The sequence below is a fragment of the Gopherus flavomarginatus genome, chromosome 6 (genome assembly GCF_025201925.1).
Source record: "Gopherus flavomarginatus isolate rGopFla2 chromosome 6, rGopFla2.mat.asm, whole genome shotgun sequence".
Taxonomy (NCBI): domain Eukaryota; kingdom Metazoa; phylum Chordata; order Testudines; family Testudinidae; genus Gopherus; species Gopherus flavomarginatus.
The window spans coordinates 114,435,923-114,460,921 of NC_066622.1; the positions used below are offsets into that span (position 1 = coordinate 114,435,923).

At 38.3% G+C, this 24,999-nt stretch overlaps 1 protein-coding gene across 3 annotated transcripts; it reads left to right on the forward strand.

Annotated features, from left to right (window-relative positions):
- Positions 1–24,999, forward strand: C6H10orf143 (chromosome 6 C10orf143 homolog). 3 transcript variants are annotated; one of them, XM_050959775.1, is made up of 5 exons: positions 1–167; positions 8,535–8,699; positions 8,816–8,881; positions 13,168–13,243; positions 24,146–24,999. In XM_050959775.1, exons 1-4 carry the CDS (start codon positions 90–92, stop codon positions 13,195–13,197), a joined length of 339 nt encoding a protein of 112 aa, XP_050815732.1. In that variant the 5' UTR covers positions 1–89; the 3' UTR covers positions 13,198–13,243; positions 24,146–24,999. The 3 variants fall into 3 exon arrangements, with proteins under 3 accessions (XP_050815732.1, XP_050815731.1, XP_050815733.1); XM_050959774.1 differs by lacking the exon at positions 24,146–24,999 and adding an exon at positions 17,870–19,795; XM_050959776.1 differs by lacking the exon at positions 24,146–24,999 and adding an exon at positions 18,413–19,795.

Genomic DNA, 24,999 nt, shown 5'->3' on the forward strand with positions numbered 1-24,999 from the left:
GCCTAGACCGCGCGCCACGGCCGGGGTTGTGCGCTCTGGCTGCGGAGCGAGCGCCGGGCTAGGGAGACCAGCGGCTGGCGCTGGGCCGCATGGAGCTGCTGGCGCTGCACACGCGGCGGCGGCGGCGGGGGGCGCTGCTCCCGCAGGAGCCGGGAGACCCGGAGCGCGTAAGTTCCGCACGCGGAGGGAGTAGGGCGACGCGTACGAGTCGCCGCCGCGCCGAGGGCTCCGCGGTTTCCGGCGGCGGGCAGTGCCCCGGCGGCTCCGCGGGCACGTTGCCAGGCCCGCAGCGCTCTGCTGCTGCCCGGCAGATTCCCGAGCGGCGCTCGCAGCCGCTAACTCCTGGCAGGAGCCCTGGAGACTGAGCTAGCGCTGTAAGCGCCTAGCAACTGCAAACCCGGCGATCCCCTACTTCCGTTTACACCACTCCTAGTTGTGCTGGGCACTACCCCAGCCCTTCCTTGTCCTTTCCAAAGAGCTCGCCGGCGGCCACGCAGATTTGAAGCCCCCCTCACTTTTATAGATGAAAGGTAGTGCTGTCAGCTGTATCAGCTTCACCTCCGGCAAATCACTTCCCCGTACCCTGACTCAGTTTCCCCAGCTGTAAAATGTGGATGATGATACTGACCTCTTTTAGCTATGGAAACGAGTTACTTATACTAAAGGGATTAGTCCACCATGGACTTCTAAGTTTCCTGCAAGTTTTGATCCCCTGTGTTGGGCCTTTGGCATACATTTGGCCCTTGATGGCCACCAAGGGATGACCCTACTGAAGTCGCTGCGTGTAGCATAAGTTGCTATATCCAATATTAATTATATGCTGTGCCCATTCTTGCAATCTTTGCTGAAGCAAATTTCATGGTTACAGCTCTTGTCCCACAGACACTTGTGCTTGTAACTTTACTCAGATAGCTTCATGTGATCAAATTCCATATCTTCATATTTGCAGGATTGGAGCACAAATCAACAAGAAGCAATTTGTCTGTGTAAGAACTGCAGGTTTGAGTCCTTTACTCAAGAGAAGCCCTACAAAGAAAGTTTTTGTGATAGTGCATGTACAGTAAGGGGTGGGTTCTCTAGAAATTAAATGAGTATTTTTGTTATAATACAGTCACGTTCTAATTGTTAGTTGTTGCTTAACCTTGAGTAGCTATTGATATGAGAGAAATTAAAGGATTGTGGGTATTTTGCTCTCAAGACACTGCAGGAGGAACAGTGGAAAAGTCTCATTCATTTTGTTGTAAATGAAATTTTTCATTGTTTAAGTAAAAGCACTATATGGTTTGATGATCCATTAAAGTTAATTTGGGGCTTTCCTCCAAATGTAATAGGCTTTGGATAGGTTTCATATAAACTAAGTTACTAACAATTAAAAATGTAGTGTCTTAGGTTAAAAGGTTAATGAGTGGTGAACTTTCTGAATTATATGCCATTAACTATTGAAATTTGAGTTTATTTGGCTGGAGTTTTGGCTGTTAGCCCCCTAGCGTTAGTACTGAAATATTACTGAACTCTCTAGAGGCCCAACCCTGCATAACCTTCCACACCAATGCCTTCATGCAGAATTTAGCCCTAGCTAAAGTATTGAAGTATTTATTTGTTAGCAAAATTAAAGTTAAAATTGAATTGTGTGTTTACTTTCACAAGTACAGTGATGGTTTGGTTGGACAAACACTTAATGATGAGGATTCCACAAGCTTCCAGTGCTTAACTATTTTCATAGTTAGAAAGTACATTTTCCTCTATATTTGCAAGATCTTGCTGACCTTTTCAATAAGAAAACTGGTAAAATCTGTCATGACCTCTGTCGTCCTTCTTTTCCATTACATACAAGCTACCCATCCACCACTTCGAGTTAGTGGAACCTATTCAGTGAAGAAGCAAACATATAATTTTTACCTCCAGCTTAATTTTATAAATCATTATGATCCCAAGCCCAAAAGCAACTTAATAGGGTCACCGTGAGAAAATTATCATTAAGGAAAGAAACAGGCATAACAAACTGATATTTGCTGATTGGAGGAGTTCTGAACCTCTGCTCATGTCCCAGCGTTTGCAGTTACAGGCAGTAGTCAGTATCGCACAATTCTGCTAAGGGATATAATTGAACATTGATAACCATTCTATGGTGAAGCCAAAAAAGCTATCAATAAATCACCATACAGATGTTGGTTAAGAACTGGCCATCCCTCCAACTGAGCCAAGTAGACATTGCACCACATAACACTGATTGTAAATCACCTAAGACATGGGCCTTGAGTGGAGAAAACTGTACCAGTTGAATCAGAACAGTGGCTCATAGCTCCTTCCTAGAGCCTATATGTTGCCTATAACACTAGCTCATAAATATCCAGCAAATAAACCATCTGAGACCTGTAGAATGGGAGGGCAGCACACAGGTCAGCCATGAAGACAACTGGGATTGGGGACGTGTGACTCTCCTGGCTGTGTAGGCAATTAAGTCCCATAGTCCTCTCAGGATGCAAGTCAACTGCACAATGGAAATGATACATCATAACCAATTGTTGCCTCCTGTACTAGAAATCCATGTGTTATGTCATGTATCAGTGGGAAGGCATGCTATTAGTATTAGAGCAGTATACAAAATTTTGCAGACCTGTAGCCAGGGCTTTGGAGCAGAGCCTGGAGCTGGAGTGCGGAGCAGCTCCGGAGCAGTGGAGCTGTAGGTTTTTGCCTGGAGTTTGCTCCAGAGCCGGAGCACAGCTCCAAAGCCCTGCCTGTAGCACATTCCTACCAAGCAGCCAGCATATAATATTGCTGTAAACAACACTTCTCATGGTGGGAGGAACATGCTATGGTTCTTATTCTCCTCTCATTTTTGGTAGTGAAAGTTAGGAGTAGTTAGCTCGGTTAATTTGTATTGCAAATGAATGTTAGGATCCATGACTGCTCATCAGCCTAAACATGAGCAAATAATCTTTAGCAGTTAAGAAAAAGGACATAGTTTGCCACCCAGTTGAAGCATGTTGATGCAGATACATAGCATCCTACAGTCAGAGGAATGCAACAGGGCATACTGTAGAACAGTCATACTCAGACCTCAGTGGTTCAGGAGCCAAATTAGCAATCAGCGTTACCCAAAGGACCGCAGTAGTGTGAATTCATACACACATAATATAAATAAATAAATAAATAAATAAAATTCTCACAGCAAAATGACTGACCAAACATTATTTTATCAGCTACAATTGGCTAATAACGTAGTAAACGCATCCCGATTGGTTAATAATTAACTCACGTGCTGCATAGAGCCACAGGAGATACATTAAAGAGCCACTTGCAGCTCATGAGCCTCAGTCTGAGTATTACTGCTGTAAAACAAAAGTCATCTTCCAGATTACCAACTGCTACCTCACTAGCACATGTCTCTACATAAGCGCTCGTACCATTTTGAGGCTTGCCATCTTTATGAATCAAGACCCTGGGAAGAACAATTGATACAAGTATTGGCTAGACTTGTATCTCCCACTCAACCATCATTCACAGCTGCACCTACAAGCCATGAACCATCCCGTATGTGTTACAGAAGTGGTTGTTAAACCCATAGGATGGGAACCAATGGCTGCACATCCCCCAGTCCCAGGTTAACACCTGTCATAAGCCAAGAGTCATAGTGTATTAACCTACACATGACTATGATGTACATTAACACAGCTGCTTCCACAGTGCTAACATATTTGGATGTGCAAAACCTTCCAGTCACTAAAACATACACTGAACAGGCATACAGACCATTTAGATACATCCTCTGTAAATGTCCATAGGATGATATACTTCTGGCAGCCATGTTGCCCATGGTGGCAGCGCTGTGACATGGGCAGGATAAATGCTTTATCGCCAGGGGAGAGCTCTCCCAGCAATAAAAAAAACCCACCCTGAATGAGCTTTATTGGCTCCTGGCGATAAAGCGTTGTCTATACTAGCGCTTTTCAGTGTTATAACTTTTATTGCTTGGGGGGAGTTGCACGCCCCTGCACAACTAAAGTTTTAGTGCTGAAAGTGGCAGTGTAGACACAGCCTAAATGGTATTGATGAACAAATAACCACACTTTAGTTGGTATTCTGCCTTATTACCAGCTGGCAATACTAACAGTATTCACTTGCTACTGTCCTACTTCTGAAATGTCTCACGCAGAGAGTCTGTTAGGAGTTTATTGCTGCATTCTCAGGATAAAAGTTTTAAGCTTGAATGAGTTCATTTCTCTAACCAAATTCATTCCAGGAAGGTGTCTCTCACCTCCTAGCTTGTAAGCATTTTTCTTTATAGTGAGTGCCAGGGCATTCACTTTGGGGAAATTAACAGGAGTCTCAAGACAACTTGTGTTGGTGCTCATATGCTCTTACTCCATTGTTTTACCATGCCTGTTTGAGTGTGACATGAGCAAAAACCTATCTAGTTAAAGGCTAACCTTGTCCATCAGAGAAATACCATTTACAGGTAAGAAAATAAAAATCTGTTAGTGACCTCTTGCTTTCAAACCCTGTCTGACTATAAGTGAGTAGAATGCATAAGAAAGGAAGAACTCTTTTTTGTTCCTTTTTGAGGTTACACAGCCAGATAATGACTTGTCCTGGCTCAGGCATTGTAGTTTGTCCATGTGCAGTGACAAATAAGTTAGAGAGACCATTTTTCAGAGAGGAGATAAAATTATCCTCTCAGATCCACATGCCAGATCCCAACTTGAATATTCTGCTCTCTCTTTCCTGTAAGAGAGCCTTGCATCTAGAGAGCAAATTACTAGTCACAATCCGAAAGGAGAGTTTTCCTTTAAAGGAGAAAATTAGGAGCCACTCATGATTGCAGCACAGGTGTTCTATAAGCCAAGGAAGTGAAACTTGGTTTCTGTTTTAGACTTAAACTAAGAGTAGAAGATTACCACTAGTATTAATGCTGGGAAACTGGTCTTGTTTTATAATTTGCAGAGTATTGTTGTCATGGTATAATTCCCCACTCTGAACCTTAGCGTCCAAAAGATGGGGTACCAGCATGAAATCCTCTAAGCTCAGTTACCAGCTTAGTACTTGTAGCACTGCCACTAACCAGGAATTCCAGTGCCTGGTACACTCTAGTCCCCCCCAAAACCTTTCCCAGGGGACCCCAAGACCCAGTCCCTCTGGATCTTAACACAAGGAAAGTAAACCCTTTCCCTCACCGTTGCCTCTCCCAGACTTCCCCTCCCTGGGTTACCCTGGAAGATCACTGTGATTCAAACTCCTTGAATCTCAAAACAGAGAGGAAAATTCACCTTCCCCTTCCTTCTCTTTCCCCCTCCCAGACTCTCCCTGAGAGAGAAAGTAATCTTATCACAGAGAGAAATTAACCTTTCTCTCCCCCTTCCCTCCTTTCTCTCCACCAATTCCCTGGTGAATCCAGACCCTGTCCCCTGGGATCTCACACCAGAATAAAAAAAAAACAATCAGGTTCTTAAACAAGAAAAGCTTTTAATTAAAGAAAGAAAAAACAGTAAAAATTATCTTTGTAAATTTAAGATGGAATATGTTACAGGGTCTTTCAGCTATAGACACTGGGAATACCCTCCCAGCCTAAGTATAAAGTGCAAATTAAAATCCTTTCAGCAAAATACAAATTTGAACTCCTTCCAGCCAAATACACATTTGAACTCTTCCCAGCCAAATACACATTTGCAAATAAAGAAAACAAACATAAGCCTAACTCGTCTTATCACGTAGTACTTACTATATTGGACATATAAGAGACTGTTTCAAAGAGATTGGAGAGAACCTGGTTGCATGTCTGGTCCCTCTGAGCCCCCAGAGTGAACAACAACCAAAAAAACTAACAGCACACACACAAACTTCCCTCCCTCAAGATTTGAAAGTATCCTGTCCCCTGATTGGTCCTCTGATCAAGTGACATCCATGCTCACTGATCTTGTTAACCCTTTACAGGCGAAAGAGATATGAAGTATTTGTGTTCTATTAACTCTTAATTATCTGTTTATGACAATTGTACATAGCTCTACACTTCGTTTTTAAACAGCAAAAAACTCTTTCCTTTTAGGTTCCTTCTAACATGGAATCTTTGGGCTATTAAATTGCTGCCTACAAAGAGTGTGGTGTGCCTCTACACCATTCTAGCAGGATCTTCTGGAGGCATCATTCTTGTGGCAGTCAGTACCCTAGGGAGCCCAGAGGAAACTCAAACACTGACATCCTTTCAAAGGGCATGGTGGGCATTCTGCTGCAGAGGAGGAAAGGTGCCATAATTCTGTCCTCTCTATAAATCCTAGCACCACTTTGGATACTAGCCTTCCTCATTCTTTGTATTCTAAGTGCAAAAAGCTAGTTGCTAGCTTCCTGTGCAGGGGGAAGATTCCTTGTGTCCTCTCTTCTCTCCTTCTTGTCTCATCTTAGCCTCCCTCACACTCCTTTGCACATTATTCATCTATATGGTTCCCTTTTCTATGTTTAGGTAATTCTTCCTGTATATTACAGGAGCTTGACTTAAGATAGAGCTCTCATTTTTGAGAGATTCCTTATTAACTTTGTATTAATTTCCAGGTACTTTGACTTGAAGGTTAGCAAAGGGCTCCGCATTTTCTAAGACTGCACATTGGGAGCCTCTTTTGTACATACTTGCTGTCATCCAGCTGGAGGACAGGCTGAGATATACTATAAACAAAAGATAAAACAAAACAATTGCCAGTGTGGTTATTAGTATATACAGGAGAAAAATGTTTGGCAAAGAGAGAAAAAACGACAATAGGAATAAGCACTTGACACTGAAGCTTCTAAATCTTTGTGTGTGTGTTTAAAATTATAAGAAAGCAGTTGATAGTCTCAAAACCATCTGCAATTGCATTTAGCTTAGTTAATTTTTCATATTAGTTCTTGCACCACCTGTATCATCACCCTTTCATGATCAGTGTATTCTACAAAGCCAGGAAATAAACTTGTGGCAACTTCACCAGTACTCAAGAGGAAGAGTGATTTATCTGGAAACCTTCCCCTTTCTCCTCCAAACACTCACACATACTTTGCTTCTAAAAAGATAGGTTGGTGTGTTATCTTCTCTATAGAATGATCTGTTCTTTTCGGTCTTTCCTAGAATAGAATGTGACCATGTGTTTCTTGTCTTGAGCCCTGAACCCACATTGGATATAGTGCATAAAGTGATCATTAGATTGAGTTTACCATTCCTGGTAAATAAAGGGTCATTCTGATGCAGTCTTGCCTAGTGGAAACTAGACTTTCTGAACAACTGACCTGTTGGGCCTTATTAATTGTAAACTTAATAGATCTTGCATTAACTGGGTTCTGTCCACAGTCAGAATTGATTTATTGGTTTATTCTTCTTCTTCGCTGAAATGATGCTCTGCTGTCCTAGGATTTCAGTATAGTTTAACCTTCTCTGCAGCCAGCCTCTCTAGAAACTTCAAGTTCTCTTGGCATCAGAATAAGATTTTATCAGCCAACTACTCTGTATGCTAAATTTCTCTCACTGATATTAAGTATCTTAAACCCAAAAAACAATACCTTGAATTTATTTTTGATAAGCCAAATTTCTTATGATGCATAGCAGTAAATCACTTTTTTCTTTTATCCTTCATCTCATACATCTTGTTAGTTATGTTGCTGTACCGGTGTACCATAGCTTTTAACAAAGGACAAATTCTACAACAACAAAAGAGAAGAGGATGTTTTCCCAGTGGAGGGAAGCCTGTCTTTAGAGGACCTTCTCAGACTATGTTATTATATTATTCATTTTCTGAGTACAATACATATTTTACTTTTTGATTTACTTCCCTTACAAATATGCTTTATTCCTCAGTAGTTTTCTTGTTTCAACTGTTCTCCACTGAGGTTCCTGGCATATTGATCCATTTTATTTTTACATAACAGGATTTTTTTAATACATATTCAAATTTTAAATTTAGTTTCCATGCTTCAGGAGCCTGGTTAGTTTGCTGGCAAGTCATCTGCTGCCAATGAAGTTCTTATGCTACTGGGAGAGAAAGAATATTTCACTTGACATTTATTGTGAAGATTGACTCTGTCAATAGACAGTATTGGGATCTGCAAAGCAATCTATGCTAGTGAACCAATATGTAACACTGATCAACACTGGGATACAAAGAGAAAAATGTAGAATATTATACCATGATACCACATATTAAAATGGTGCTATTCCTAAAAACAAAGTTGGTTCAAAAAGATATTAGAGGAAATTTTCAAAGCTAAATTATTTAGAAGCCAAAATCCTATTTTCAAAGGTGACTTAGAGATTCTGGAGCCTAAGTCTCAATGAAAGTCAATGGCACTTAGGATCTGGAATGCCTAAGTCATTTTTGAAAGTGGGACTTAGATGCTTTTGAAATTTTTACCCATCCTCATCTTATTCTGTAAAGCCCCTCAATATAATCGGGCTATGGACATTTTGCACACCTGAGAATTGAACTCAAGATTTGTTACAGGTTTTCAGTATTTTTTTTTTAAATTGCAGTGGACTGTGCTTTATGAGGATAGGTAAATACTGCTTTTTATTCTTTTAGAAACGAGTATGCAAAAATTTAGAGACCGTTCCAAATGAGAGTGATTTTTGCCACCAATTAAATGAATGTGCTATGGATTACTGGAGTATGGAGCTGGATTCAAAACAGAAAGATACCACAGAACAATTTATTCCTCGGATTCCTAAGGAAAAGCCAAATTCAATGGTATGTTTACATCGCCAACAATAACTATTTATTAGTAGAACATGTTTAAAATACATTTTATAATAAAATTGCAAATAATTGCTTTTTTGTGAGAGTTTTGTGTATGTTTTTGTTAGATTTTTCAAAATCATGGAAGCAAAGGTACTGCCCAGCCTTGCCCAAGATGTATTGCAGGAGAATCTGTAAGTATATTAACCTTCTTACTGTGACATAAAAGATGGACTTGTTCTTAAATATTAGATCCATAAAACATAAAGTTAATAAAAATCGCAATTACATTTCTCAGGAATAAAGCATGTAAATAAAAAAGGCAGATTGATTTAGTTTTTCCGAGGTATGCTAGCAGAGTACAAACTAATATGTTTCCAGCATCGGATTGAAAATATAGAGATTGCAAACATATTTTTCAAATTCTCTCTAAAAAGCAGTTTACTGACGTAACTGAATGCTTTTTAAAGTAAAAATAATACCTAATTTCCTCTTTTCCACTGGTATTTCTCATTAAGATCGTTAAGAAACGAAAAGTAGAGTCCCTGAACATTTTATTCAGATTTTTACTAGGTACCGCTTACTATTTTTAGCTATTGTGCTGAATATTCCAGCAATGGTGTGATGCTTTGGGGGTTCACACAGGCCAGTAAGGCATTCTGTCACCTCATGCCCTGTAACCTTGAGTGCCTCTGTGCTATGCAGCTTTGGCTTAGAGTCCTGACACCTGCAACGTGCTCACGGCACCATGGTATCCCCTGGCCAGCCCAGTTATTCCTTGCAGAGTGACCCCAACAACCCTTGCAGTTCAAGTCTCCCCAAAGCCATTTCTCTCTTACTGGATATTCACAGAAGTAACACGGAGTTCTCTGCCTCCAAAGAACCAGTACACACAACACCTCGTTAGATCAGCTGGAATTGTACCCAATACCACCATATTACCCAAACACAGATGGTGTGTAGTAAAACTAAGAATATGTTTCTTAAGAAAGAGCATAGGTTTCAGTGATTTCAAGCAAGAGTGAAAGAAATGTGAAAGGGTTACTAACAAAAACATCATGCTCTCTAGTGTCTAAAACTTAATTCTAGCAAAGCATAGCTTTGTCCAACAGTTTTTTTAACTCACACCGAGTTGTCAGCATTCTCCAGCCTGTTTAGCAGGACCCATCTTTCATAAATACAAAGCACTGGCTTCTTTGTTCTCTCAGCTGATGGACACCCCAAAGTCTTTCAGCAGTTCCTTATGTCACCAAAGTTTATCTTTGTCTTCGGGGTCAGGAAGCCCTCCTAGGGACTCAACTTTCTGTGTCCACTAGGGAGCCCCTGCCATCTTAATTTTGCAGTCCCCTCTGATTTACAATGCAAATGATCGTGATGGAATCCGCATTGCAAATGAATGGCCCAATTGTCCTTGTCTCTGGTCACACCTGGCTTGATTTGCAGTTGAACCAAAGAGTTGTTTGCCTTTCTTCTTTGTGTGGGGGTGGGGAAAACTGTTTTGCCTTCTTTGTCTGTTTATAGACTATGAAAAATATAAGAAAGTATCCACAGTTTTAAAAACAGCATTGTAACATTTCACAGTGATATTAATGTCCAGTTTATTAATTTTCAAATGATATTACAAGACACCTTTTAAATAAATATAGTAGAACTTCAGAGTTATGAACACCACAGTTACAAACTGACCGGTCAACCACACACTTCATTTTGACCCAAAGTATACAGTCAGGCAGCGGCAGAGAGACGCACACAAAAAAGGCAAATACATACAGTACTATGTTAAATGTAAACTACTTAAAAATATAAAGGCAACGTTTAAACAAAATTTGACAAGTAAAGAAACTGTTTCTGTGCTTGTTTCATTTAAATTAAATGGCTAAAAGTAGCGGTTTTCTTCTGCATAGTAAAGTTTCAAGTCTATATTCAGTTGTAAACTTTTGAAAGATCAACCATAATATTTTGTTCAGACTTATGAACATTTCAGAGTTACAAACAACCTGCTTTCGAGATGTTCGTAACTCTGAGGTTCTCCTGTATCATGACAACAGTGTGAGGAAATTTACTGTTACATACGAGGGAGGCCCTAGCCATCTAGCATTGGGGTGCCCTTAGGGTCACAGATGGGCAAAAGAGGAAGTGCTGTCTCTACAGTGTCATTTCCTACCAGATCCCTCAGGAGATTTACCATTTTTAAAATGGTTTTCAGAATTACAAGTGCCAGCATTAGTGTTAGTAAGATTCTTCAGTTTTAATGTGAAACTAATTTTTGATGAATTACTCAGTTGCAAATTAGTACTGGAATATATTATACCCAGCTTTAGGTAATATTTGTGTATCTCTTAATTTCAAATAACTTGATTTCAAATAATTTCTATTTGGCAGTAGTATTAGAAATGCAATAGTCTTGTGCTTCTCTTCATTACATTTTACATCAGTAAATGTAGGAACACATTTATGAGCGAAAGGGGAAAAAAAAAACCCTTCCCAGGTAAAATTCAACCCTTGTGTAAGTGATTGCATCTATGAAAGGCTGATAACCGTGAATGATCTGTTCATGTTATTCTTAAATTTAGAGCATTCAGTAGACATATCTGATAGTGGAAAAGAGAGTTTTCTTTATCCTAGTCTATTTTTATAGCTCTAGTTTTCCTATATAGGAACACCACAATTCCAAAACGGAAGATTTATTTCCCACCATATATTTCAGCTTGCAAAACATAAGAATTTCAAATTATAGCTTTATGGGGCATCTCTTTTACTCTTCTAGGTAGGTTTTCCCACCCCAGAATGGATAAATATTTTTCCTAGTTAAAGCACAGCAATTTTTAAAATGTCTGAATCAAGTGAAACTATAATGTCTTCAGTGTGCCGTGAGGCGATTAGGAACAAAAGCATTTGTCCGTGCTTGATACAGGAGATCATATTGCCAGTGGAAGCAGAGGTCAAGGATTAAAATGTAGTGGGTTTGACATGGATTACTTAAAGATCAGCATGTATAGACTCACTCATTACATCCTGTTTGACTAATTAGCTACTTCTGGCCAGCATCATAAGAGAAGAAAATACACATATTTTGATCAATTGATCAGGAACCAAATTGGTACATTATTTTCATTCACAAAACAATTTTAAATTGCAGTGCATCAGACTACAGCATAAAGCCTAGCAAAGGTGTTACTAGCTCAGCTAACTAGTAACTTTCTGCAGAGTTCAAATTTCACCTTAAAAGATTTAAAGGATTGTCATCACGGAGATCCAATTTTGATACCTTTCAAAATAATTACTCTGGAAATAGCACTCCAATATCTGGCTGTAAGAAGGAGGAGGACCCAGATGTGGGAAGGGATAAAGCATGCCTCTTTTGGTTTTACAAGGAATAACATAAGATATGTTAATTCACATAAGCTGTACATTCTCCAGTTAAAGCGGAGTACAAGTGAATTAAAGTAAAATATGGCAGCTAGATTGGAGTAAATCAGACACAAAGCCTAATGGGCCGAGACAACCCTTTTGTGATTAGTGATAGACCTTTTATAAGCACTGTGTTTTGCACTGGGAAATCCTGATTTTATGCAGTTTATGGGGATTGTAAAGAACTTGACTAACATCAGCAATTCATGAATATTTCCACTTTTAGGTCTGCACTTAAAAGTGTAGAGAGGACAGGATTCAAGCTTAAACTGATTAGCTAATACAGGAAGGGGCAAGGTAAAAATTATATTTAAATACTGTACTGTGAAAAAATGCAACTGTATTAAACTAGTACTGGGGGTGGGGTGAGGAGAAGTTTTTATTTCAACAGTTACTACTTTTAAGCATTCACTGGACCAAATTTTGCATGTGGGAGAAGGAAGGTGGGGTGGGAATGCACAGGTGAAAAATGTTTTGAGATAAATTTCCAATCTTGTTTGAATTACTTTTAAGAAAAATCCTTTCTATTAGGCTACACAGTGTGAGAGGGTCATTTTTGTTTGATCTGTGTGTAAAATATGTACCCACAAATAGTTTATTTAGTCATGTAAAAATGTATACATAAAAATGCACAAAATAATTTAAAATAAATCCCCAGCGAGAAAATAAACCCTTATCCCGCTTGGACTGTACTAATATATTTTATATGTAATCAAAAGAGTATGATTTCTAACATGCTAACAGTTACCAATGAGATGTTAAAATTGTTGGTATATTGTATGCAATTCTGTTGTATAGTTTTTTGCATGCATAACATTTTAACCTGACATATGAAAATCTTATCCAAAATAGAACCATGTTACCAATAAAAATTAAATTGAAAAACTTCCTTGATTATCCAGATTGATTCAGTGTCCGCTATGTCATTCAGATGATCAAGGTAAGATGCTTTTAGTTGTACACTGTCTATTTCTCTTTGATCAAAGAGTTTCACTGCACAATGACAAAAATGCTGCACCAGTTTTAAATTAGGTTTTGTTTTGTGACGTGTGAAACTTTGTCATTTCAGGGACACTTCAACCATATTATGGGCTTCTAGAAGAAGAGAGACTGCAAAGCAGCAATGTTCAGTTTGTTTTTAAAACGTAAGCACATGCATGTGTAAATGCCGTACAGCTGGATTTCTGTATGCACCCATTCAAATAATGTGGATCTAGATTTATTATACATTATGTAAAATTTTGTGCGTTATGTTGTATTTTGAATATAAAAATCCATATTCCTTTGTTTTTATAGTTTAAGAAATTAGTTCAAATAACTTCCATCTTGATCCTTCCTTCCTACTCCCTCCCCAAGGCTCGTCACGCAGGCTAGTGTTTCATTCAGACGGTGGTGGTTTTAGTAGTGGGTAAAGAAAGTCATGAAAGTAGATCTGATTTTGCTTTGTTATAAGAGTTTAGTTAGCCTAATGTTGGTCCAATCCTGCAAACCCTTAGTCCTCTTGCTCCACTTTCTGTTCCTTTTGGGACACTAGTAGTGACCATCCTTGTGCTCAGATGAGAACAGGGACTGCATTTGTGGCCCAGCTTTTTCTAGAAGCCCGTAGAGAGTGACAAAGCAGAGGTTCTCTTTACACACACACACACACACACACACACACACAAAACATATCCCCCATCCATTTTGAAGAACTTTCCACTTGTTTATAAATGAACACAGTTTTACACACACACCTATCTCTGAAAGAGAAATACTATTTTTGCAACATTCCAGCATGTGAAATTGAATGGTAGCACCTGTGCAATGCAGTTCCCTGTTCAAAGCTGCCAAGGACACAACCAGTTTGCCACTGCTTGACTCTAGTAGGGAAGACTCACTTGTTTTCCAGTTGTTGGTTTGGTTGCTGGATCTTGGCCACTGCTGAAATTGTTTGAACATTATTTTAAATCTCCATTTCTTGGCAGTATTAATTATTTATATTTCATTTTTATCATATGTATTATATTAAAACGTTTTCAGGAAACCTAACATAGGGCTCAATAATGCCAGCAGAGTGAGGATGAGGGAGGGGTGCACTGTCCCAGGGGTTGCTCTGGGAGGAATTCACTAGTAGAAGGTTCTGGAGCAGAGGAGGTATAGCCAGCATATTGGGCTCCTGCCTGGGAGGCTGATGGGCATATGGCCCAAACTCTTTCAATTCTCTTTTGCTGTGTCATACCCCAGAAGGTGCACACAGAGAAATCTCTGAGCTGCAGTTGTGCCTCACTGCTGCTCAAGGGAGGGCTTCCTTTAAGCAGCCAGTCAAACAGTTTAGCCCAAAACAAAGATTATGGGCCAGATCTTTCACTCTAGTTAACCTATGATCAACACAGGACCCGAAGAGGCAGTAGGGCAGAGTTGGCATTGGAACAATATTCTGCCTCTGCAGTTCTGGGAGCATCCAGGGACCAGTTCAACTCCCAGAGCAACTTAGAACTGCAGCCCTGAAGCCCAAGTACACCAGGCTGGTATTAGCCCTCTAAGGGCTAATATACAGCCAGGGATTGACAGAGCACAAGACATTCAAACCAAGTCCCCTTCAACCTGCTAGAATGCCCTTTGTGTTGGGTGGAGGTAGGAGGAGCAGGTGGTGTAGGGCTGGCTGTTTTTTAAAAATATATTAATCTTAAATAAATTGATATCACACTGATGGACAGACACCATCTAAAGAGCAGAGGCAGACAGGTAATAAGCATGACTAGGCATGAGTTCCTCTGCAATAATAGTACAAGTAGATGGTCGAAGGTACAAAGGCATCTGAAAGTTCAGTTATTGCACAATGACTCAAACCCTCTTGTGTTTTATTAAGTAAGGTCTGGTCCACACCTAAAGTTTATGTCCATCTAGCGATATCACTCCTGGAGTGTGAAAAATTCACACCCCTTAGAGATGAAGTTAAAACAGTTTATGCTCCCGTGTAGAAACCACTAGGTCAATGAAAGAATTCTTCCATCAGCCTGGCTGCTGCCTCTCAAGGGGTCGCGTCTCTACAACTATTGAAAAACCCATTACCTCACTGTAGCAAGTGTCTACACTTCCGTGCTACTACAGCACAGCTGCAGAACCATAGTTGTGCCACTACAGCACCAATAGTGTAGCTAAGCCCTAAATGCAATCATGGGTATAACACTGTATAGCTAAAGAAAAGATAAGGCTAAAACAACAACATGTAACCAAAGAAGAGATGGGGCAAAAGCAGCCTTGACTCTCCTCAGGAATGAGTTTGTGCCAGTATATATTATAGCAATAGTGTGTCACCAGTTTTAAACCATTGGAAGATATGTCCTTATGTATTATCAGTTTGGAGAGATGCTTATTTGTTAACAAAGATATGAATTCTTTCAGTGAATCATCGATAACGTCCATGCATATTTCTTCTGTTTGGCCTAAACTGTTGATCTTTAATTAATTCTGTTATGAGATGTGGCAAAAATGAAGGTCCAAGTATTGTTCACTGTGCCCTTCATCATTTTATATCATGTTCTCGCTAACTCTTCTCCCTTCAGGCTATACAATACTTGGTTTCTGTAATATCTCACCCTACAGAAATCACAAGGATTGGTCCCAGTCCTTGGCTGTATTACAGAGGGTTGATTAAGTTATACTAGTGTTTGATTATAATGGGTTTTTTATCACTGCTGCTGCACAGTGGGAAGGTATTTCATTATGTTATCCACAATGACTCACAAGTTTTCATCCTTGGACTATACTGTACCTGTTGAGCCCAACAACATGAGAATTTTAGATTGTTATTACCACTCTTGCTTGTAACACGAGCATGGGCCTGTTTCACCATTGCCCTGTATCTTGTGTGGTCACTTACAACAGAGTAGAGGACTAATATGCTAGCAAATCAGACTGGTAGCATTTTACATCTCTTTGCACTGTCTCATCCTTTAGTGTTTCAGTGATAGTGTTATTCATCTGAATAGACTTATATGTACTTATGCTACAGTTCAGAAAGTAAAGTAGATAAAATCATAAAAACTGGACACAAATTTCAGAACAGGTTGTAACAAAAATAGTTAATATACAATTATATTTTGCACTGTATAGCAACAGTATGAGACATCTGTATTTAGGAACAATACTAGGGCTGTCAATTAATCGCAGTTGACTCATGCGTTTAACTCAAATTATTTTTTTAATCGCGACTAATCACAGTTTTAATCGCACTGTTAAACAATAGAATGCCAATTCAAATGTATTAAATATTTTTGGATGTTTTTCTGCATTTTCAAATATAATGATTTAAATTACAATGTGTACAGTGCTCACTTTTTATTATTTTTATTACAAATATTTGCACTGTAAAAATGATAGACAAAATAAATCATATTTTTCAGTTCACATCATACAAGTACCATAATGCAATCTCTTTATCATGAAAGTGTAACTTATAAATGTAGATTTTTTTGTTACATAATTTAACTCAAAAGCAAAACTATGTAAAACTCTAGAGCCTACAAGTCCACTCAGTCCTACTTTATTCAGCCAATCACTAAGACAACCAAGTTTGTTTACTTTTATGGGAGATAATGTTGTCCACTTCTTATTTACAATGTCACCTGAAAGTGAGAACAGGCGTTCACATAGCATTTTTGTAGCCAGCATTACAAGGTATTTACGTGCCAGATCTGCTAAACATTCATATGCCCCTTCATGCTTCGGCCACCATTCCAGAGGACATGCTTCCATGCTGATGCTGCTCGTTAAAAAGATAATGTGTTAATTAAATTTTGACTGAACTCGTTGGGGGAGAATTGTGTCTCCTGCTCTGTTTTACTCGCATTCTGCCATATATTTCATATTATAGCAGTCTCAGATGATGACCTAACACACGTTGTTTGTTTAAGAACACTGTCATTGCAGATTTGACACAACCCAAAGAAGGTACCAATGTGAGATTTCTAAAGATAGCTACAGCACTTGACCCCAGGTTTAAGAATCTGAAATACCTTCCAAAATCTGAGAAGGATGAGGTGTGGCACATGCTTTCGGAAGTTTTAAAAGAGAAACACTCTGATGCAGAAACTAAAGGACCCGAACCACCAAAAAAGAAAATCAGCCCTCTTCTGGTGGCATCTGACTCAGATGATGAAAGTGAACATGCGTCGGTTTGCACTGCTTTGGATCATTATTGAGCAGAACCCATCATCAGCATGGACGCAAGTCCTCTGGAATAGTGGTTGAACATGAAGGGACATATGAATCTTTAGCGCATCTGGCATGTAAATATCTTGTGACACCAGCTACAGCAGTGCCATGCGAACGTCTGTTCTCAGTTTCAGGTGACATTGTAAACAAGAAGCAGGCAGCATTATCTCCTCAAAATGTAAACAAACTTGTTTGTCTGAGTGACTGGCTGAAGAAAAAGTAGGACTGAATGGACTTGTAGGCTCTAAAGTTTTACATTGTTTTATTTTTGAATGCAGGTTTTTTTGGTAAATAATTCTACATTTGTAAGGTCAACTTTCATGATAAAGAAATTTCATTACAGTACTTATGTGAGGTAAATTGAAAAATACTGTTTCTTTTGCTTTTTACAGCCCAAATATTTGTAATAAAAAATAAAGTGAGCACTGTACAGTGTTCTGTGTTTTAATTGAAATCAATATATTTTAAAATGTAGAAAACATCCAAAAATATTTAAATAAATGGTAATCTATTATAGTATAACAATGCAATGAATTGCACAATTAATCACTATTAATTTTTTAATCACTTGACAGCCCCAAACAGTACTATAAAACTGTTGAAGAAAAAGCTCACCTATTGTGAACTGATCTAATCTACTGTGCTTTAACAAATTAGAGAATGTCTTTCCAGCCTATTTCAACCCTCACCTGCCACTGTGAGTTTGCAAATAGCTTTGGGTAAACCAGTTGTCTCTACCAGTTCACATAATACATATGGTTGTTGTAAAATATGGAATGGTTGTATAAAGCAGAATATAGTGTTCCCTTCTGTTCCTCAGAGAAGGGCCCATTAAGACTTGCGTAGACCTTGCCTGCTTAGACCTTGCCACTTCTTCATGAATGAGGAATGTCATTTTAACTTTTGCATCCTCCCCTCTTACCTTTCCATGCCAATTTTCTCTAGTCCTTTAAACACCGTACATTATTACTGTGTTTTAGTTCTGGATATCATCTAATTCTCTTGCCTCTTAAGTAAAACCTTGAGACCTGAAAGCACAATTTGCACTGAAATTATAGGTCATTACAGATCTGCATTTTTAGTCACCTTATAACTCTGATACTTCCTCCTTTTTTCAGAGTCTACAAAACAAACAGAAAAAAATTGTCAACCATTCCTCTGATGCTAATCTACAGTCTTGCTTCTTTTGATTAGCACTGGTGGCTTTACTGTACATGAAGTAGGTCCTTCAGTAATCAAGGTTTTATCAAAATTACTTCTCAGATTAATTCACATTGTGAAAGTACATTCATCCTAACTTTGTAATGGCATCTACTAGCAATCCCCTTAATACTTTTTTTCTTAATGTAGTTTACAGTAAAATATTGAAAAGCTTCTGGGATGTAAAATTATAAGAGGAAGGTATGCTGCATGTTTTTTAAAATTACAGCAGCCTAGGAGTGCCATTTTACCACCCATTGTTTTGAACTTGTAGTGTATTGCACATAGCCAGAAGCCTTAAAATTAATTTAGCCATGTTCCTGAGGATGCTACTAGATGCTGTTTTATAAAATACTTCTGTGTAGATGCAAATCCAGCTTTATGTGTCATGTCCAGAGCCATTTGTGAAACACCTAGTATAGTTAAGCATCACTTTCTTGGGCCCTATCACATTCCCAATGAATTCAATAGCCAAGTCCCAGTTGTTTCATTGGGAGTAAGACATGGCCCTCTAGGTGTCCCTGATGTTCTTCCCTTGGCCTTTTCACAGGTCAGTCACTTATTCAGTATCCGATACTAACTTCGGCTGGTTCTCACTGGAAACAATGTAATTTCTCTAGATTTTCATGAACTACAGAATATGTAAAAGTCCATTGCAGAAATTGAGTGGGTGACTTTTCATTTCCATATCTGAAGCTTTAGGGCAACTCTGGGCTGCTTTGTGGTATGTTTACATGCCAAAATTGTTTTTGAAGTTTTTCCCCCAATGGAATATGGAATCTGTGTCTAAACACCCTGGTATGAAAACCTTTTGAAAATGAGATCTTTTAGTATTTTAAAGACATAACATTAGTAATTTTTTTTAATGTATTGTATTTGTCATCCCGTTCCAGGCTTGCCATCAGTCAGAATGGTAAAGCTGTTGTAATGGGTACCGACAAATACAATACAGATTTGGAGAGGTAAGCATTCTTCAGAGAAGACTTGTGTTAAATCTGCACTAGAACCACGACATTATTGTTTTGAGAGTTTTCCTTACCATATAATATATCACTGTGGTATTTTGATTTTTTTGGTAATGTTATATACACTTTATATTTCCTAATGTTTATGCTTTTGTACACAAAATAACCTGTGAGAGGTACGTTTGAATGTGTATAGCAATACACAGACTTGTTTCCTGGTTTTAATCCAGATATAACTGATACAATCTAATATTTTTATCTGATCTTTTTTAACTTTGTATTTTGTAAATTGCTGTTCACAAAAGCAGTAACATTAAACCCCACCTTGGCTTAAAAGTGTGACAGTGACTGTTTTTCGTTCACGTTCCCATTCATAATCAAGTTACACTCTTCAGATGGTTGAAATGTATAGATAAATGTACACCGTTTTTATTTTGTACACCACTGTAGAGCCAAGTGCCATTTCCCCATCCCATGCCAGACAGTTCAATCCCTGGTCTTGTGTAATCACATATGAAACTACTAACATTTCAAAACAAGCTCACTTCACTCAAGCTCTGTTTTAATAAAGTCCCAAACAGCATCACCCCACCTACACCCTGAGTCAATGGCAAAAGAAAATATCTCCAGCAAATATACATGAAGCCTTCTATCCTAACTTTCCCCTTACTCCTGGTTTCTTTCAGGACTCTTTCTAGACTGACACCAGTCTTTTAGTCTTCACCTCAAACTTAGTTGCTCAAGATGTTCTATAGTGCCTAGAGAGACCTACAATAGGGCTTCTCCTTACTGCAGAGACCTGCCAACTGCCATTTTCTTCAGGTCTCCTCAAAGGAGAGACCACAAATCTCCTGCTCGCTCCAGGTTTCTTATTACACAATGAAAGGGCTTTATATCCCTGCTGCTTTCCCCATCATTGTTGCAAGACCTAAAGACCTTGGGAAATTACCAGTTCCAGAATGCCTTGTGCCTTGTTTCCATCCACACAGAAGTAGCAGCTGGTCTTTGAACCCCTCTTTAGCAGACCAGCTCTATAGACTTGTAAATCATGTCTGATAAATGAGAAAATATTTTTTTAATGATGTATTGACTTGCATACATTCCAGTTCTGATGCAGATTTCTTTAAAAAGGAGATCTAAGGCAGGGAACATTAAAGGAATTATACTTATCTGATTTTTACTATTTTAAACTTATATCAGAGTATTATTTATTTGTATTATTATAACAACTAGGAGCCCTAATCATGGACCAGGACCCCCCGGTGCTGTACAAATGCAGAACAAAGTCCTGAAAACTCACATTCCTGAAAAAGGAATAACCTTACTTAAGAAGTTAATATTTGAAGCCAAGATGGGTGATACAGGGCCTGATTTTCATCGTGTCGCCATTTACACCTGTGTACAGTGGGTGTAAGATGCTGACATCAGTGCAAGTTAATCATAGAAATGTAGGACTGGAAGAGACCTTGATAGATCATCTAGTCCAGTCCTGACTCAGTGCAGGGGACTAAGTATTATATAGACCATCCCTGACAATTTGGTTTTGGGCTATTTTGGGGATGGCAGGGTTGTTTTTGAGGATTGGATAAAGGATTCTGATTTGGTTGCATTTTACATCCACTCCGCATTGATGAAAATTGACTACACACCATTCAAGATAAGATAATCCAGCCTCTACTACTGGCTTGATGTCTGATTTGAGCAAGTAAGAGGGGCTGATCCAATGTGAGAGTGAACATGAAAGGGCCAGGATGAGAATAATATATTTTTATGTTAAAATAGAGTTTACTCAAAAGGTTTCTTTTGTTTATTGGGACGGGATAATTATGAACAAACTGTATTGGCACTCTTATTTTACTTGGCTGGATGGTGCTGGTCATTCATGACACTGAGTCATCAAAACTTAGATTCGAGGGAATAGACAATTAAGTCATTTTCATGGGCTTGTTGATGCCAGCGGGTGAAACTAAGAAATGAATACAAAAAGTTATAGTATATTTGAAATATACAAGAGTCATACTGTAAATTACCAAGCTGACCTTTTACATGCAAAACCAAAGCAATCCTAATGCTGATAAACCTATCACTGGCAATACTATAACAAAACAATGTAAGTGAAGTATATTTGTCCTATATTAAGTCACATTTCAATAATTTTGTTTTTACATTAATTTCAGATTTAAACGTAAAGTGAAATAATAGCAAGTCTAACATTAGGACTCATATCTTACCATTAATCCACATGGAATGCCCGCTGAAGTTAATGGGAATTTTGTATACATACTATCGGCAGGATATAGTCCTGATGAGTAGAATTTCCAGAAGTTTGACTGATGCAGCAGATATTATTTTACCACAGTTATTTCTGAAAAGAAAACTAACACGTGTACTAATTGCATTAAAGGTGCTATTCACTGGCTTAAGTACTTTGCTGAATCAGGGACCGAGTGAACATGCTCAGCCCATGAATTAATTTTTTTGTTTATATCACACTTGAACAAAAGCATAAGTGGCCAATGACATCTCAGAGAGTTTTGCGGCACTGGTGAGGTGTCCTCAAGTATTTTCCAAGTCTCAATCTTGCTCTTTCACACACTGACTGAACTTTCCCAACTTGTTTTCCCAGTTACTAAGCCCACCACAAAAAGGACGCATCTGTTTCAGATACATACAGCTAAAAATCAGAGAAGGAAAAGTACAAAACCCAAAAATCTTGTGATGAGGTTCTGCCATCCAGGGTTCTCCACATCTCCTTACCTAACGTGAGCCTCTAGAGTACCTACAATGGTCTCTGAGGCCACAGTTTCTACAGATTAAAGAGTAGGTATGCCAAGGTAATGCTAAGGGTCTAGCATCCCTAGTTCTCCAGACCTTTTTGCAAGTCTTCATGCCAGAAACAGTCCAAAAGGAAAACAACACATAAAAAGCTAGCTGAAGGGTTTTTTTTTCTTTTTTTTAAAACAAGTATTAAAGTTCCTTCTATACTGCCTTTTAAGGTCAAATTGGCTATTACTGAGGTCACTACTGATGTTTGAGCCTAACCTAGTGTCAAAACCTGTGTTGGTTTTTCCATTCAACCTTAGATCTCCTCTGACTTGAATGTATTGTTAGAAGTCACAGACTTTGTAGTTATGTTGCTTCAGAATCTAGTATCTGGAAAATAATATTCAAAAGGTGGGTAGGAAAAGATCCAGTGTCTGACTTGTGTTAAGAGAACTTCCTGGTTAAGATTTTCAAAGCAGTGCATTTGCCCTTTTTTAAGGGAAGATGTGTGGCTAACTCCACTGCACTGCTTTGAAAATCTTAGCTCCCATGCTTATCTTCAGATGACAAATTGTTAATAAGAATGAAAAAAATTGTTTAACATAATTTTAAGAACTGCTTATACATCAGGCCAACACAATTGACACTAGCAAATCATCAGAAGTTATTTTCGCCCATTAAATTGAAGTTCAGAATATTTGAAGACCATTTGGTGAGCAATATCTCTTTAAAAATAAATAATAAAATCTTCAAGATCATGAGTCTATCAAAGGATTAATTAAAGTCAATGAAGAAATGTTCCCTCTCTGAAGTGCTTATTTTTCTTCCTATCTCAAAGACTCTCCTAGACTTGATTCTTTCTCCTGTTAAACAGATCATCCAGATATAACTCATGTATTTCACATACACTCAGGGTGAACAGTGTAACAGATAAATGGCGTGAATTTGTAACCTCATTTTCAAATGGGCCTACATAAGCATTTTCCTGTGTTCAGATCTCTTTGGCAGAGCTGGAGCAGGCAGGTGGGAAGACCTCCACCACCTTCTGTTTTAAATACAAGAAGCATTTCTTTGACCTTACCTTCTCTAATATAAGAGTATGTGTATTAGTGTCATTTATTTCAAAAAAAAAAAAACTCCCCTGCACACACTTCTCTCCCTTCAGGAAGGATGAGAGAACAAATGCATGGCAGATGTTAATCATATTGCTTCATGCATTACTGGAAGGTGTTCAGATACTCTATGGATGAACAGAGTGTAAGAACCTGAGTAGGACAGAACAAAGGGAGAGAGCGAGTCTGTGGCAGCTGGACTTAAAGTTGGTAGATCATCATTCAGTGCCTATATCTGGATTAGGGTGCCTAAATTTAGACACCCAAGTTTGAAACTGTTGCTTTGTTCTTTCCTATTCTTAATTAAGCAGTGTTTCTGATTTTGAGTTTTCTAGTTATAGTTGTGGCCTTCTGGAAACCCTAGGTAAAGACTTGTTTGATGGTTGGGGACAATGTGGAGGATGGGATCTTCCAATATAAAGGACTGGCTCTTTTTTGGACCAACCATATATTGAATTAGCTTCTGGTGTTGATACTATTTAATGCCATGTCTTGATATGTATGTGTGATTATGGTTTTGTTACTAAAACAATGTAGGAATCACTGCATGATATTTGCTTGCAACACAGGGTGTCATTCATGAGTTATACATAAATGGCAGCTTTACATATTTAAAGAGAACATGGACTGCTTCATATCTGAAGTATGTTTCCCAGGAGATACTACCACCATTTGATCTATTTTGATTTAATTTTTAATTTTTACATTTTAATCAAATGGTAGTATAACTCCTTTGGGAAAACATACTTCAGTTATGAAGTATTCCCTATACTAACCTTGAGAATCTTACACTGTACTGTCTCATCTGTAGGTGGTCTTTTTATGTCACACATAATTAAAATGAATTGCTGTTTGAGAACCATACAACTGCATACAGATTTATGAATCTTGAGGCACCTCCATTCAGATACAAACAATGATATCAGAAAGTGTGAGCAGATAAGCAGCATGAGGACAGGAAGTGGTAAGTAAGATGTTTGCTGATGAATACTCGTTACCTGGGCCCTGAGAGAGTAGACCAGGTGCACAGTAAAACGTTAAAGAAAGAATGTTTTCTGGAGACAGATAATATTCAGTGTGGTTACATTATACTACATTTTGCTGTAGAGCACAGTTCTGTCTTCTATATTTAAAATATTCTAATACCTTTTTATATACTATGAAATGGCTAATATGTCACCAGAAAAAAAAATTGTGAAATCGGATTTACTAGGAAGATGTACTTTACAAAATCTAATGCAACTTGTTTGTATCAGCCTACTTTATCAGACTGTCTCAGAATATGTGAATGTATGTTTGATAAGATTAGAGAGTAGCAGGGATCAGAAAATAAGACTACAGAATTTGCATTCACATTTTCACATATCTGAAGGACAAAATGTCATATTTATTTTTATATTTGGTTTTGATTCTTAGTCACATCAACGTCGTCCATAACACTGATTTGTGACTATGCATTACGTTTTACTTTCATTATAACTCTTGTGACATATTTCCAGAAATGTGAGCTTCAAGAAAAAGGCCTAATTTGAATAAGCATAGCTAAATTCTTTGTCTAATAAAAATAAACATAATATAGTTCTGTATCATGTAAAACATTCTGTAAAACCTGTGTAATAAGCAGTAGGAAACAATGTAGTAAAAAGTAAAAGAAAATGTCTCTGA

Bases quoted from the DNA above. Each gene is read 5' to 3' on its own strand.
- C6H10orf143 (XM_050959775.1), top strand. From the start codon at position 90: ATGGAGCTGCTGGCGCTGCACACGCGGCGGCGGCGGCGGGGGGCGCTG. The intron at 168-8,534 runs GTAAGTTCCGCA...TTATTCTTTTAG, and splicing joins AGCCGGGAGACCCGGAGCGC to AAACGAGTATGCAAAAATTT. The intron at 8,700-8,815 runs GTATGTTTACAT...TGTTTTTGTTAG, and splicing joins AGGAAAAGCCAAATTCAATG to ATTTTTCAAAATCATGGAAG.